The 14,215-nt window shown below is 43.0% G+C and overlaps 1 protein-coding gene across 3 annotated transcripts in view; it reads right to left on the minus strand.

The window, feature by feature from the left end:
* Positions 1-9,829: 9,829 nt before the first annotated feature.
* Positions 9,830-14,215, minus strand: part of SIN3B (SIN3 transcription regulator family member B) — a 75,068-nt gene continuing 70,682 nt past the window's right edge. For all 3 annotated transcript variants that reach the window (XM_066604616.1, XM_066604615.1, XM_066604617.1), the window contains exons 18-20: positions 13,076-13,167; positions 12,364-12,568; positions 9,830-10,795 (exon numbers count right to left, since the gene is read on the minus strand). In XM_066604616.1, the coding sequence (XP_066460713.1) occupies positions 10,565-10,795; positions 12,364-12,568; positions 13,076-13,167 (528 nt within the window). In that variant the 3' untranslated portion in view covers positions 9,830-10,564. The remainder of the gene's footprint in view (positions 10,796-12,363; positions 12,569-13,075; positions 13,168-14,215) is intronic.

Raw genomic sequence — 14,215 nt, forward strand, 5'->3', positions numbered from 1 at the left:
ACATTCTGGTCCTTCCAGGACCTGATGTCATACATCAGAGACTTGCTCTGAAGGGCTCGCGCTCTGAGGAATTTAAAACCTCTCTGCTTCCAGCTCCCATGCTCCAGGTAGCTTTCGTTTTGGCCGCTCAAGGGCTCTGCAAGTGTGCAATGAGGTCTGAAACACTTTCAAGCAAAATGTCTGTTTTGAAAGCCCCCGCCTGCTCCTTTCGGTTTGGGCCCTGTTGTGCATACAGACATATTAGGGCCACAATGGGTGCGTTTCTGAAAACAGGACACACAGGGGTATCCTTTTTTGGGTGCAAATCCACATTTTCATGTGCACTAAAGAAAAAAAAAAACCTCTAAGGATTTTAACCCCTTAATGACAGGGCCTATTTTGAGCTTAAGGACGCAACCATTTTTGGCGGAGTTTCATCTCCATTTTTCAAAAGTCATAACTTTTTTTTATTTTTCTGTCGACACGGCCGTAATAAGGGCTTGTTCTTTGCGTGGCGAACTATATTTTTTGATGGTGCCATTTTTGGGTACATAAGACTATATTGTAAACTTTTTTTTTTTATGATAACAGGGAGAGAATCAATTCTGCCATAGATTTTTGTTTTTTTTGCAGCGTTAATCATGCAGCATAAATTACACAATCCATTTTTTCTGCGAGTCTGTACGATTACAACAATACCAAAATTCTTCCTTTTTTTTAGGTTTTTCCACTTTTCTGCAATAAAACCCCTTTTTTTTGGAAATCCTTTTTTTTTTCTAAATCGCTGCATGAAAGTCCTGTGACTTTTATTTTTCTATGTACGAAGCTCTATGAGGGCTTATTTTTTGCGAGATGAGCTGTAGTTTTTATTGGTACCATTTTGGGGTACATACGGCTTTTTTGATCACTTTTATTGCGTTTTTAGGGAGGCAAAAGGCTAAGAAAAAAAAACAAAGCATTTTTCCTCGGTTTTTTAGCTTTTTTTTAATGCTTTTTTCCGTGCACAGTCAAAAGCATGTGCAACTTATTGTACGCGTCGTTACAGATGCGACAATACCAAATATGTGGGATTTTGTTTTTTACGCCAATATGACAAAAAGCCCCAAAAACCATTTTTTTTTATTTATTTTTTTTAGATTTTTCTCTTTTTTTTTTTTTTTTTTTTACACACAATTTATGTCCCTCTGAGGGACTTAGAGCACAGCACTCATGATCGTTGTGTTAAGGCATGGCAGGGCCCTACCATGCCTTGTCGCTTATGCAGCGATCACAGGCTATGGCAATACAGGATGCCGGTATCTGGCGTCCTGTTGCCATAGCAACCAGCCGGGCTCTCTGTGATTATATCGCAAGAGCCCGTCAACTTCACAGAGGGAGCGCGCTCCCTCTATGAACCCTTCCCATGCCGCGATCTACATAGATCGCGGCAGGGAAGGGGTAAACACTGGGGGGGCACATCTTCGACGGCCAGCTCCCGCTGCGGGATTGCTCGAGATCACTTATGATCTCGCGCTATCCCCAGGACGTAAGTTTACGCCCTGTTGCGGGAAGTAACCACTACCAGGACGTAAACTTACGCCCTGGGGCGGGAAGGGGTTAAAATGATATATTAGCAAAAATATGAAATTTTTTTATTCCTCTAAATTGCCTTTACTCTTGAAAAGAAACAGTGGGGTCAAAATGCTCATGATAGCCCTCTGTGAAAATATTAAGGGGTGTAGTTTTTAAAATGGGATCATTTGTGGGGGTACCTATCATTCTGACACCTATGAGCCTTTCCAATCTTGGCTTGCTGTAGGAAAACAAAATATTCCTCAAAATGTTAAGAATCAATGTTAAATTTGTACATCTCCTAAATGGTTAAACAAAAAAAAAAAAAAAAACACACAGTTTTTCCACTGTGCTTTCAGAATAAAGTAAACAGATGGAAATATATGTCTTAGCAAAAATTTCTACAGTATGTTTATTTTTGCACTTTTAATAGATACACATTCTAGCAGACTAGTTTTACCACCTAAATTAAGTACAATATGTGGCAAAAAAACATTTTCAGAATCACTTAGATCTGCAAAGCCTTTACGGAGTTATTCTATGTTAAAGTGACACAAGTCCGATTTCCAAATTAGTCACTAAAGGCCCATTTACACGGAGCGATGATCGCTCAAAGATCGTTCAAGCGACAGTTTGAGTGACAGCTTTGAGCGATCATTTTGCATAAACTATTAAGTAGCTACTCAGCTACTTAATAGCAAGTCTGCAAATGAAGCCTTTAGCTGAAAGCAGTTAATAGCCCGAAGGATGTTATCTGCATTCAGCTCCTTTGTTCTCCAATGGGAAACAATGCTATCAGCACTACCTGTGAAAAGCTGCTGATAAGGCCGAATGACGATTTTTAGTTTGGCCTGAAATTAACGATCAGCTAGCAGCGCACGATGGGCGCGCATTTAGACGCAACGATGATCGCTCAACAATCACATTTTAGCAATTTTTGAGCGATCATCGCTCTGTGTAAATGGGCCTTAAGGCGCAAACAGGCTTCGTCACTAAAAGGGTAAAACCCAAATATGAATTTTTTTATTTTTCTTTCTTACACACAAATACTTTTGTTACTCCCCATTCCCAGAGTAAAAACAGGATTTTTTGTTACTTACCGTAAAGTTTAATTCTCGTTATATTTATTGGGGGACACAGGAAATTTGGGTATAGTTGCTGCCATTAGGAGTCGGAAACAGCATTAGTTTCTCCCACCAACTATGCTCCTCCTGCAGGCACTGAGCTAAATTGTTTGTACAAAAGCACTAGGAGAAAACCATCAGATAGAAGTCAATCAAAACAAACTGTGACAAAAACCAATCATCGCATTTTCCCGAAAATAAGACACGGTCATTAATTATTGCCCCAAAAGAACTACTATTATATTACTTATCTAGCAGGTGTGGTTCCCACAGTCCTCAGATGGCCACACAGGATTACTTCCTGGTTATGGGATTCATAAATCCTGCCTCCACTAAGTGATGGCTGAGTTTAGTTCTTCGAGCACTGCTCAGCCAATCACAGCCAGTGCATTGGTTCATCGAGTGCTGCATTGACTGGCTGAGTAGCGCTCAAAGAACCAATCACAGACCTCGCGCATTGGTTCATTGAGCACTGCTCAGCCAATCAGATCCATCGCTTTCTGGACGCGGGATTTGTGAACTGGCTGAGTCAATTCATAAATCCCGCCTCCACATTACAATTACCAATAGGAGCCATTGCAATGCAAGTAGGTCTTATTATTGGGGTAGGCATATTTCAAGCAACCCCCGAAAACCCTGAAAAATCAGGCTAGGACTCATTTCCGAGGAAACACAAAGTAACTTGCTAGAACCAAAAGGTTTTGAAAATCTATTCAGGTAACTGGTTTGCATCTACTGTAGAAAGAAACAAACAATTGGGTGGGTGCTGTTGCTTCCTATGAATGTGACGAGAAATAAATTTATAGGCAAGTAACACAAAATCCTGTTTTCTTTACCAGGTAAAGAAATGCAGGAAAAAACAACAAACTAGTAAACAGTGGCTAAGGCTCCTTGAAGGGTCTTCAAGGAGCGTCTACCCCTGAGGCAGCTATGGTGTCAGGCAAGGAAGATAGGAACTCTTGCCCTTCAACTGGAACAGACTGCCAAAAACAGCTGTGGTAACATAGCTGGGGTGAAAGGCTGAGACAACTTTAAAGTTCCATGAAAAGACAGCTCAGAGTATCTAGTTCTGGTGGTTTCTTGTAACGTCCTGAGATAAATTAGGCCATCAGTGATGGAAATTGGTTAAAAAAAAAACCAAAAACACAAAAACAAAATAATATCTAAGGTGTCGAGCTAGAGCCCTATTAGTAGGCAGGAGAGTTGCAAAAGGAAGACGATTTATATACAAACACCAAGTGATGTTGAAGATGAATCTACATCGACCGACTAAAAGGGACGAAAAAAAAAAGCCAACCCCTCAGAATATCTTCAGACAGATGTGGATGATGACAAACCCGATGTCTGCCCAACAGATTGTAAAGTGTCACCCTCATGCACTACAACTGCTCATACCATCTCGAATGACCATAGCCAGTGGTCCCAAGTCAACTGAAGTGGAGTTTCGCCTATGCCCGGAGTGGAGAGTAGGCATAAGTGGATCATAGCATCATAGTATGCTAGGCCAAAAAGACATATGTCCATCCAGTTCAGCCCTGTTGATCCAGGTGCAGTCCTAGTGCTTGCCAGAAAAATACCAAAGCAAAACCCTGAATTAATGAGACCGTGTGATGTGCTCCATAAAGGAGAAGCCGTATTTGTGCAAGGTTGACCTAGGCACACCGTCTGCCTATGGAAGAGGAAATAGAGGCCAACATAAGTGTGAACTGCTTGGCAACGCCAGTTGCTTCTGTAGGAAGGGAGGGCAATATATCACCAATGTTTGAATACAGCTATTGATATGGGCCTGGCAAGTCTGAGTAGCAGTAACCAGAGGGTGTTATCCAAGAGAGCAGACTATAGCTACAAGAGTTTGACGAATCTGGATTTTGCAGTTTGTCGACATATTGTGCAGCCTCTAGCAATTGTGGTACTGAAGAGACTGAAGATCTAGAGATGACGTTGGGGCAGAATTCATCAAACATGAGAGATGCCCGATACACAGTAGTAGCTAGTAAAAAGGATGTAGACATAATAGGTAGCAGAAATTACCCTTATTCCTCCTATTACCCCCTTTAGTTGCATGCCCGGATATTTTCCGGGACGAGCTCCACTGCCCATAGTGATATAGCCTGGAAGATTTCCGGGCTATGTTTCACTGGTACCGTGCAGAACACAAGGCCATAAGCTGTGCATTGTGTTCTGCGCACACACAACACCTGCACAGTGCCACAGAGAACCAGTGCAGGACTTTAAAAAAAGAAGTGGGAAGATATAACCAAAATCACAGTGGTATTCCAAATCTATATGGTCGTATAGGCACCCTTCACAGATATAGATTAAAATTAAAATGAATAACTTTTATTAATAACTAGTTAAAATTGGGGCCACATAAATCATATAACAAACAAAGACAGACGTGGACTAACAACATGGATCATATAACAAGACCCAGTGATCAAATGATATGAGGGTATCGATTCCCTTCTAACAGCCAGTCAGGTTAACCCCTATTGACAATATTAGGGGACTGGGTCACTGGTTTGTAGCGGTACGTCACGAAGCAAAAAGTTGGTCAGAATGTATCAGGTTTCCGGTTAGGGAGAGCAGGGTACCTCCATTTATGATTAGAGGCTGGAAACCAGCTGACCTTATTTTTTGTCGCCGCTTTCAATATATCTGAATACAGTAGGGATTCATGTATTTAATCAGATGTATGTGTTACACAGTATGAAGTCCATAGTCACTCAGGGTTTGGGTATTACGGCGTTAGTACTGGAAGAATTGGTTTATATGGTAAACACCCACTCAGATACTATTATGCGTAATCCACCGTTGACAAATAGAGTAAATTGCTAAGCAGTCGCTCATGTATGTTACGTCTATTGACGTTTAGAGATAAAGTAATTGCTCCAAACGTGGGCGACTGCTTAAAGTGTCTTAACGTATAATGACTTTTTACTGTGTTTCAACTTTTAAAGAATAGGATATTTTGCTTGCTCAATAGGGTAATTGCTTGCTCAACGCGTTTCTCCGCCTCTGTCTGGGGCGGTTCCTCAGGAGCAGGGCCAAGGGTTGCCCTAGGATTTACGTGATTATCCCTATTAGTCCTATCGTAGTAGATAAGACCCTTGTTGATAGTCCTTTCGATTAAGAGGGAATAAGACTATATCCCTGATAGAAATGGAGTTCTCCTATTACTACTTCCCTCTCTCTCTTGGCTCAGAGACTTAGTTTAGGGAGTCGCTTTGCTATAAAGGTTCGCAAAGAGACCAGTGATAGCCTATAAGTATTAGTCTGAGACCATTTTTCAATGCATCGAGACCGGTTAACATATATGAGTCTCGAGGCGAGAAAGTGAGAGTTGGATGTACCAATTCCCTAACCCCCGGAGGAACCTAGGAAACCGATTCTCTCCTATGGCGCAGTATGTATCATGCCCAGAGATACTACAGGGCTAGTGGGATAGATCTGTTGGTTCACACCCACAAATACTGGACCAATGTCCTATTACAGCCTGCCGCCTGTAAAGGACTGTCTGTTACTTGGTCCCTAAAACAGGGATGGATCAATAAACCAATGCGCCTAATTGGGTTGGCAGCAATGCCCCAAATGCCGGACAGAGCTGCACAGCCCTGGTAGTAAGGGGGGGGGGGGGGGAGGGGGGTATATAGCGGATGGAGAAGAGGAGAAAAAGTATAGCGCCTATTTGTGGGTGTGAACCAACAGATCTATCCCACTAGCCCTGTAGTATCTCTGGGCATGATACATACTGCGCCATAGGAGAGAATCGGTTTCCTAGGTTCCTCCGGGGGTTAGGGAATTGGTACATCCAACTCTCACTTTCTCGCCTCGAGACTCATATATGTTAACCGGTCTCGATGCATTGAAAAATGGTCTCAGACTAATACTTATAGGCTATCACTGGTCTCTTTGCGAACCTTTATAGCAAAGCGACTCCCTAAACTAAGTCTCTGAGCCAAGAGAGAGAGGGAAGTAGTAATAGGAGAACTCCATTTCTATCAGGGATATAGTCTTATTCCCTCTTAATCGAAAGGACTATCAACAAGGGTCTTATCTACTACGATAGGACTAATAGGGATAATCACGTAAATCCTAGGGCAACCCTTGGCCCTGCTCCTGAGGAACCGCCCCAGACAGAGGCGGAGAAACGCGTTGAGCAAGCAATTACCCTATTGAGCAAGCAAAATATCCTATTCTTTAAAAGTTGAAACACAGTAAAAAGTCATTATACGTTAAGACACTTTAAGCAGTCGCCCACGTTTGGAGCAATTACTTTATCTCTAAACGTCAATAGACGTAACATACATGAGCGACTGCTTAGCAATTTACTCTATTTGTCAACGGTGGATTACGCATAATAGTATCTGAGTGGGTGTTTACCATATAAACCAATTCTTCCAGTACTAACGCCGTAATACCCAAACCCTGAGTGACTATGGACTTCATACTGTGTAACACATACATCTGATTAAATACATGAATCCCTACTGTATTCAGATATATTGAAAGCGGCGACAAAAAATAAGGTCAGCTGGTTTCCAGCCTCTAATCATAAATGGAGGTACCCTGCTCTCCCTAACCGGAAACCTGATACATTCTGACCAACTTTTTGCTTCGTGACGTACCGCTACAAACCAGTGACCCAGTCCCCTAATATTGTCAATAGGGGTTAACCTGACTGGCTGTTAGAAGGGAATCGATACCCTCATATCATTTGATCACTGGGTCTTGTTATATGATCCATGTTGTTAGTCCACGTCTGTCTTTGTTTGTTATATGATTTATGTGGCCCCAATTTTAACTAGTTATTAATAAAAGTTATTCATTTTAATTTTAATCTATATCTGTGAAGGGTGGGAAGATATAACCGATCTGCTGGCAACTTCCCACTTCTTGTTTTGAACTCCTACACTGTTTACATGTTGCCACGCAGACCATTGGCTTGTCAGAAGCCTGCCAATGGTCCCCGTGGCGGGGAGAGCTGGTGATCGACTGTCAGATGATAGCCGGTCACCAGCTCTTACAGCGGAGAACGAAAAACCCCTTCGATCTTCCTGTGGAAGGGGCTAATGAAGCCGCTGAAGCTTACTGTAACAGCAAAGTGGTGTCAGATAAAGACTGTAGAAGCAGAACACTTACCCTCCTACGGAAGGGAAAAGAGGAGGCTAACAGTCTGTAGTCCTGTCTGACACAAGTTTAGTGGTAACGTACCTATTGCCCTATGATGTTGTTAGTCGTTTAGTTATTCATGACCCTCGGAGACGTCCCTCCATGCTTTTCGGTTTTGCAATGCTTCTTTCAGTTGTGTGATATCCATGCCAGTATCAGCTCTGACAGTATCAGCCATTGTGTTCTTTGGCACCGGGTCTTCTGTTGCCACTGATCTGTTCATAGATTTTCCTAGTGACTCGCATTACATGGCCAAAATACGTGAGTCTACATTGAATCTACAAGATTACACCTCTCATAAAAGGGGGTAATGTAAGCCTATAGGCAGTTCTCGGCTGTTTTGACTGCTGGACACACATGGTTCCGTGTCAAAGATGGTGACTTTTCTCACCGAGTCTAACACCAGGTCCAATCAGCTAGGGAACTACATCCAAGATAGTGGTGGCCATGGAAAGGACACACCAGATACAGTGGGCCACATTCCCACTTATAACTCAGTAGGGACAGAGCTTGGGGACTGTAGAAAGGTATAATTCCCAACTGTTTGAGAGGGGGAACAGGAGTGACCCACTGGTAACCCATATCCCATTGAGGCAGAGAAGGGGGGATGGGGTATGCAGCACAGCGTTCATCTGTGTAGATGTAGGGTGGTCAGGGTTTCCAGGAAGGCTGCAGGCTGATAGGCAGTCCCATGTGACAGCTCTCCAGCCTGTGGCATTCAGTCTGTCATCTTTCCTGGGACAAAAGGGCTGGGAAATGGATGGCTGCTGGCTCATTGACTCGGGATGCCAGAATTGGAGACCAGCTTCCTTGAATGTGATAGACACAGAGTTGTTGGGGGAGGGGCAAGGGAACAAAAGGATCATAGAGGAGGTGTGCAGGGAAGGAAAAAAAAATCGTGAGTCCCTGCCATGTGAGCACGCGCAATACGACACGTGCCCCTTACACCCGTGGCCTGTACAGGCATGAAGCCTGGGCCTAAATTAGGAAGAGAGCGCACAGTGAAGACTGTGCACACCCAGGAAGTCCTGTCCCGCGCCCCTGTGGCCTGTATAGGCCAGAATTCAGGATCCAAATTAGGAGAAAAGGGCATGGTGAAGAGCATGTGGGGCGTCAGGCATGGAATTGAAGGAGGCCCTGATGCACTGGAGTGCCAGACCACCCAAGAGGGATAAAGGGGACAGAAGAACACAGGATGGCGTTGAAGATGGTGGTGGTGTTGGGAGGGGGGCCTTACTCACGTATTCCCGTTTACTCACTGTCTTCATCCTCTTCACTTCAGCTCCCCTGGAATACTAGCAGAGTATGCTGGATTAGTGGGTGAAGTCAAGAACAGCGGACGACCCCATGGCTGGCTATACTGCTCTGGTCTACTTTGCATTCTTGGAGGACGGAGTAACAGTGTGACTTTTTCAGCACTGCTCGCCCTTCCCACTTGGGAACAAACAAGGAGACCTTTGTCATTCCTGTTTTCCACCTAGAGGGGAGAAAGATTTAAAAAAAACAAAGAACCCATAATACCAGTTATGTTTAACGATGAGGCCTACTCAGTGATGATATCCCAAAACTCACTCAGACAAGCCTTTACAACACAGCCTTAGTCTGACAAAAAGCATCCAAACCCACAGTTTTCGACTAGTACATGCACTGGGGTCTGCAGACTTTCCTGCGACGAATGATACTGGAGGAAAGTAAGAAAGGGCACACTAAGTATAAGGCAATATCCTTTAAATTCCAGAACTGTCTAGTGGAGGCTTTCTCTGCTGTCCCCATATAAAAGACACGAACACTCTGTCAAACCGAGTATATGTGTGTATGGGGAAGCTACTAAATGCGTATGGGCACCATAACTTATATCACTGTGCACAGCCACAAACAAGGAACCAGTCAATGAGGATAGAGCTCACCTTTGCGCGCAAAAGTTGCTACAACACTGAAACCATAATCAAACACATGGGGCGCAAATGTTTTACAATTCTCAAATAGAGAATACATACAGCTGGTTTTTAATTTTTGACTGGCATTTTCCTTTATTACAAGTGTATAATGTATTAACCACACATGTACAATGTTAATTTTACAGCACTTGATTTGTTTTAACCATTATTATATAGGGTCAGTATAGACAAAAAAAAAAAAATTATAGATTTGTGGTATCACTGAATACTTTTATAATCAAACCTTGCCACAAACCCTGGGTAGTGCCAGACAACTTCAAAGGTTTATGGTCAACAGGGTAATACGAATTCATGTTCTAGATTGTTCCAAGGACTTGATCATCATTTCTGGAGCACTTTAGTAAGAGGATACCACAGCTTCATTGTAAGACATTTACAGTGGGCAGTATTAAATTACGGGTGCTACCACCACATGAACTGTGAAAGTCATCCATTTCAATTCCGTCATTTCAACAAAAAAAAGGTCCTGTCTCACAGCATCATAATTGACTTTGGATTGATGCAGAAACGGTCAATCCCATAAATCAGTGGCTCATAATTCATCAGTAACTGTAGCCAAAGCCAGATCTCATCCTGGCAGGTTTGCTGGCCCTTCTTGTCCCACGTTTGAGAAGGTCGATTAAGGTGTCCAAAGCACAAACTGAAGAATAAATGGCACTGGACTTTAAATGACTTCTAGTGTCAGACACCCCCTTTTAGGACAAAAAATAAGCCCTGTAAAAAAAAAAAAAAAAAAAGTTTCTCAGCAGCAAATGCAGACAGGGGAAACATGTGCCTATGTCAGGGAGAGGACGCTCTTCGTATGTACTGCACTCTGTATCTGGTGACTGTCATCCCATGAACCTCCGAGACTTCACAAACTGTCTTGCAAGGAACCATTTCTTCATCTTCTTCTCCGGTCAACCAGTCCTGTACCAGTTCAGCTGCTCTGGGACTGACGTTTTCCTGGAGCCAACTATTGTGCCAAGCAGCAAACTTCTCATGATGCTTCTGGAAGACCATCGACTGGAACTACACAAGGGACAAATATTTCCAGTTAGTACCGACATTCAGGGGATTGTGCTTCTAGTCTGTATTAGGACAAGCTAATAGGGAATGCCACACTAAAGCTGAAATCAAAAATAACTTCCAATTGCCTGGATTTTAAACACATTCATTAATACGCTTATCCAAAAGTTCTTTTTGATTGACTTAGTTCAAAAATTGCCACAGGGAGATGTTTTTTTTTTTTTTTTTTAAGGTCAATACTTTTGTTTTTGCGCTCAAAACACAGCATGCCCAAGGTATGGCGCCCTCTTCTGGATTTTTTTCTCATAGGCTTCACTATGGGACTTAAAAAAATTCTAACTATCATTACTTGAAGATTTATATATGATTAGTGGGACATGGAAGTTAAGGTCCTAGATCAAGCATAATAACGTACAAGGATGACATCACATGACAGACAAATTTTAACAACATACTTTAAAATGAATAGCGGCAAAAAATAAAATGAAAAAAATAATAAAAAATCATCTTTTAGTAAGTTGTCCCAAGAAAGCATGCTAGCCCCTATCCTAGCCCTTCAACTAAGCCATTCACAGTGGTCCCTCTGAAATTAAAGGGGTTGTCTCGCGAAATCATGTGGGGTTAAGTACTTCTGTATGGCCATATTAATGCACTTTGTAATGTACATTGTGCATTAAATATGAGCCATACAGAAGTTATTCACTTACCTGCTCCGTTGCTAGCGTCCCCGTCGCCATGGTTCCGTCTAATTTCGGTGTCGTCTTGCTTTTTTAGACGCGCTTGCGCTGTGCGGTCTTCTCCCTTCGGCTCCGCTCGGCAGCATCGGCGTTTTGGCTCCGCCTCTTGCACGCGTCATCGCGTAGCTCCGCCCCCCGTCACGTGCCGATTCCAGCCAATCAAGAGGCTGGAACCGGCACACGTCATGGGGCAACCCCTTTAATAGCAGTGTGCATGTATGACCACAACTTCATTCATTAGTGGAAGCAGAGGGAGTTTGGGCAGCTAGAAGGGGGAAGGTGCAAGGAGGAAGGCATATAACTAATTAAAACACGATAAGAGATGCAACCTTAAAAATGGTACTATAGCTTGACACACACACACAAAAAAATAATAGTCCTCTCATAGTTCAATCAAGAAAAAAAAAAAAGATTATGGATCTCAGAATACGGCAATGGAAAGCAATTAAAAAGTGTTTACCTTTTAAAAGTAGTAAAACTTAAAAAAACTATATAAATTTGTTCTTGTCACAATTGTACTAACCCACAGAATCAAATGCACGTGTAGCTTTCAGTGCGTTGTGAACATCAAAACTAATCCCCCAAAAATGTCGCAGTTGCATTTTTTTTTTATTTTGTCCCACTTAAATTTTATAACGTTTTTCGGTAAATTATATGGTCTGTGCCGCAAAAAACAAGCCCTCATTCTGCTGCGGTCGGAAAAAAAAAAAAAAGGTTATGGCTCTTGCAAGAAAAGGGATGAAAAATGGAAAATTACAAAACAAAAACAAAATTTTCTATCCTTGAACTGTTTTAAACATGAAAGTGTTAACTAGAATTTAAAGGTTGGCTTACCTCTTTGGCTCTAGTCAGTGTTCCCCAGCGATACATGTAATCTTCAGAGTTAACTATGAACATCATCTTGTGGCTATTGAGTCTAAAGCGGCAGTCCATATTGCTGGCACTTTCCACTCCCATCAGTCTTTTCCATGAGCTCTTCACTTCATCCTTCATCATTCGCATGGTTCTGCATTGCCACCTTTGGAAATGTCTGATATTTCTGTGGGGGGACAATTCAATTCTTATTACCTATGATTTGCTGTAAAACACACCCCATGTCCAGAAGAGGTAAACACTGGGGTGATTCATCCAAAAGGGGTGAAGGGGGATGAGGGACTTGTCATTTGTATAGCTCCAACTTATTCCACAGTGCTTTCAGGTCATTTGTTTATTACCCCCCAAGCAAGCTGGGTTCTCATTTTACGGACCTCGGAAGGCAGAGTCGACCTTGAGTCGGCTACCTGAACCAAGCGGAGATTGAACCTGCAACCTTCAGGTCGTGAGTGAGGACTGCCTTCTAAAAAATGCTAAACAAAAGTTCTTTGTTGCCTACAGCAGCCAATCACAACACAGTTCTCATTTCTTATAGCACTAATGAAAAATTAAGGCTAAACGGTGATTGCTTGCTCTTAGGAAACAGTGTTTCTGTCGTACATTTTTCAGGAATCTTCCAGTTATCTTAGCTTACGATGATCCATTCAAAGTGGTGCAAAAGTATAAAACTAACCTCTGTAAAAGCACGGGCTTCAGCAGAAATCCTTCGCTCTGGCTGTTCTGTTCATCTACATTGATGAATTGTTCAACATAGTTGGATAAGTGCTAAATAAAGAGATACGAGAAGAGAGTAATAAACACAAATAAGGTATAAACCATCTTATAAAGCTTTCTTTAGCAAATCAACGATTCACATCTATAGGCCCATCCCACATATTTGGCTGCAGTGGATCAATAAAAGGGTTTGTCTAAAACGATAGAAAAGAGTCATCATGATGAGCTCACAACCATCAACAGCCCATCTGTTCTCTCAATGGAGGGAATTTAAAGTTCTCCCTACCTACGTCCCCCTATGAAATGAAATGAACTGTGAAGGGGTGGGTGGGGTGGGGGGTGATGCTGTATTATGTTCAGCTTATTTCTACTGATGACATTTTTGGCATTTAACGGTGTTCAGATTATGGTCTTACTTGGAGTAGAAGCTACAAAGAAAGCCTGGCGCTGGGCTTATGACTCTCGATAATGGCAAGGAATGACCGAGTTATTGTACAAGCTATAAAAGGAGGAGACAATGGACTGGCTTGGCCAAGAGGCCGCAGTGGCTGATAAGCACTTGGTTTGAGCTTGGACAAAGTCGGAGTGAGAGGTGCCACACGTACAGTCATCCCAGTAGGACAGGATTGTGCTGCTGTTCTCCATATTTTGATAAGAGTGTCCCGAGTGTTGTGGTCGTATACACAATGAGATGTGGGGGTACCATGAAGACGGAGAAGAGCTTAAAGGGGTTGTCCCGCTCCGAAACGGGTTTTTTTTTTCAATAGCCCCCCCGTTCGGCGCGAGACAAACCCGATGCAGGGGTTAAAAAAGAAAACCGGATAGTGCTTACCTGAATCCCCGCGCTCCGGTGACTTCTTACTTACCTGGTGAAGATGGCCGCCGGGATCTTCACCCTCGGTGGACCGCAGGTCTTCTGTGCGGTCCATTGCCGATTCCAGCCTCCTGATTGGCTGGAATCGGCACGTGACGGGGCGGAGCTACGAGGAGCCGCTCTCTCCGGCACGAGCGGCCCCATTCAGAAAAGAAGAAGACCGGACTGCGCAAGCGCGTCTAATCCGGCGATTAGACGCCGAAAATTAGACGGCACCATGGAGAC

The sequence above is a fragment of the Eleutherodactylus coqui genome, chromosome 5 (genome assembly GCF_035609145.1).
Source record: "Eleutherodactylus coqui strain aEleCoq1 chromosome 5, aEleCoq1.hap1, whole genome shotgun sequence".
NCBI lineage: Eukaryota > Metazoa > Chordata > Amphibia > Anura > Eleutherodactylidae > Eleutherodactylus > Eleutherodactylus coqui.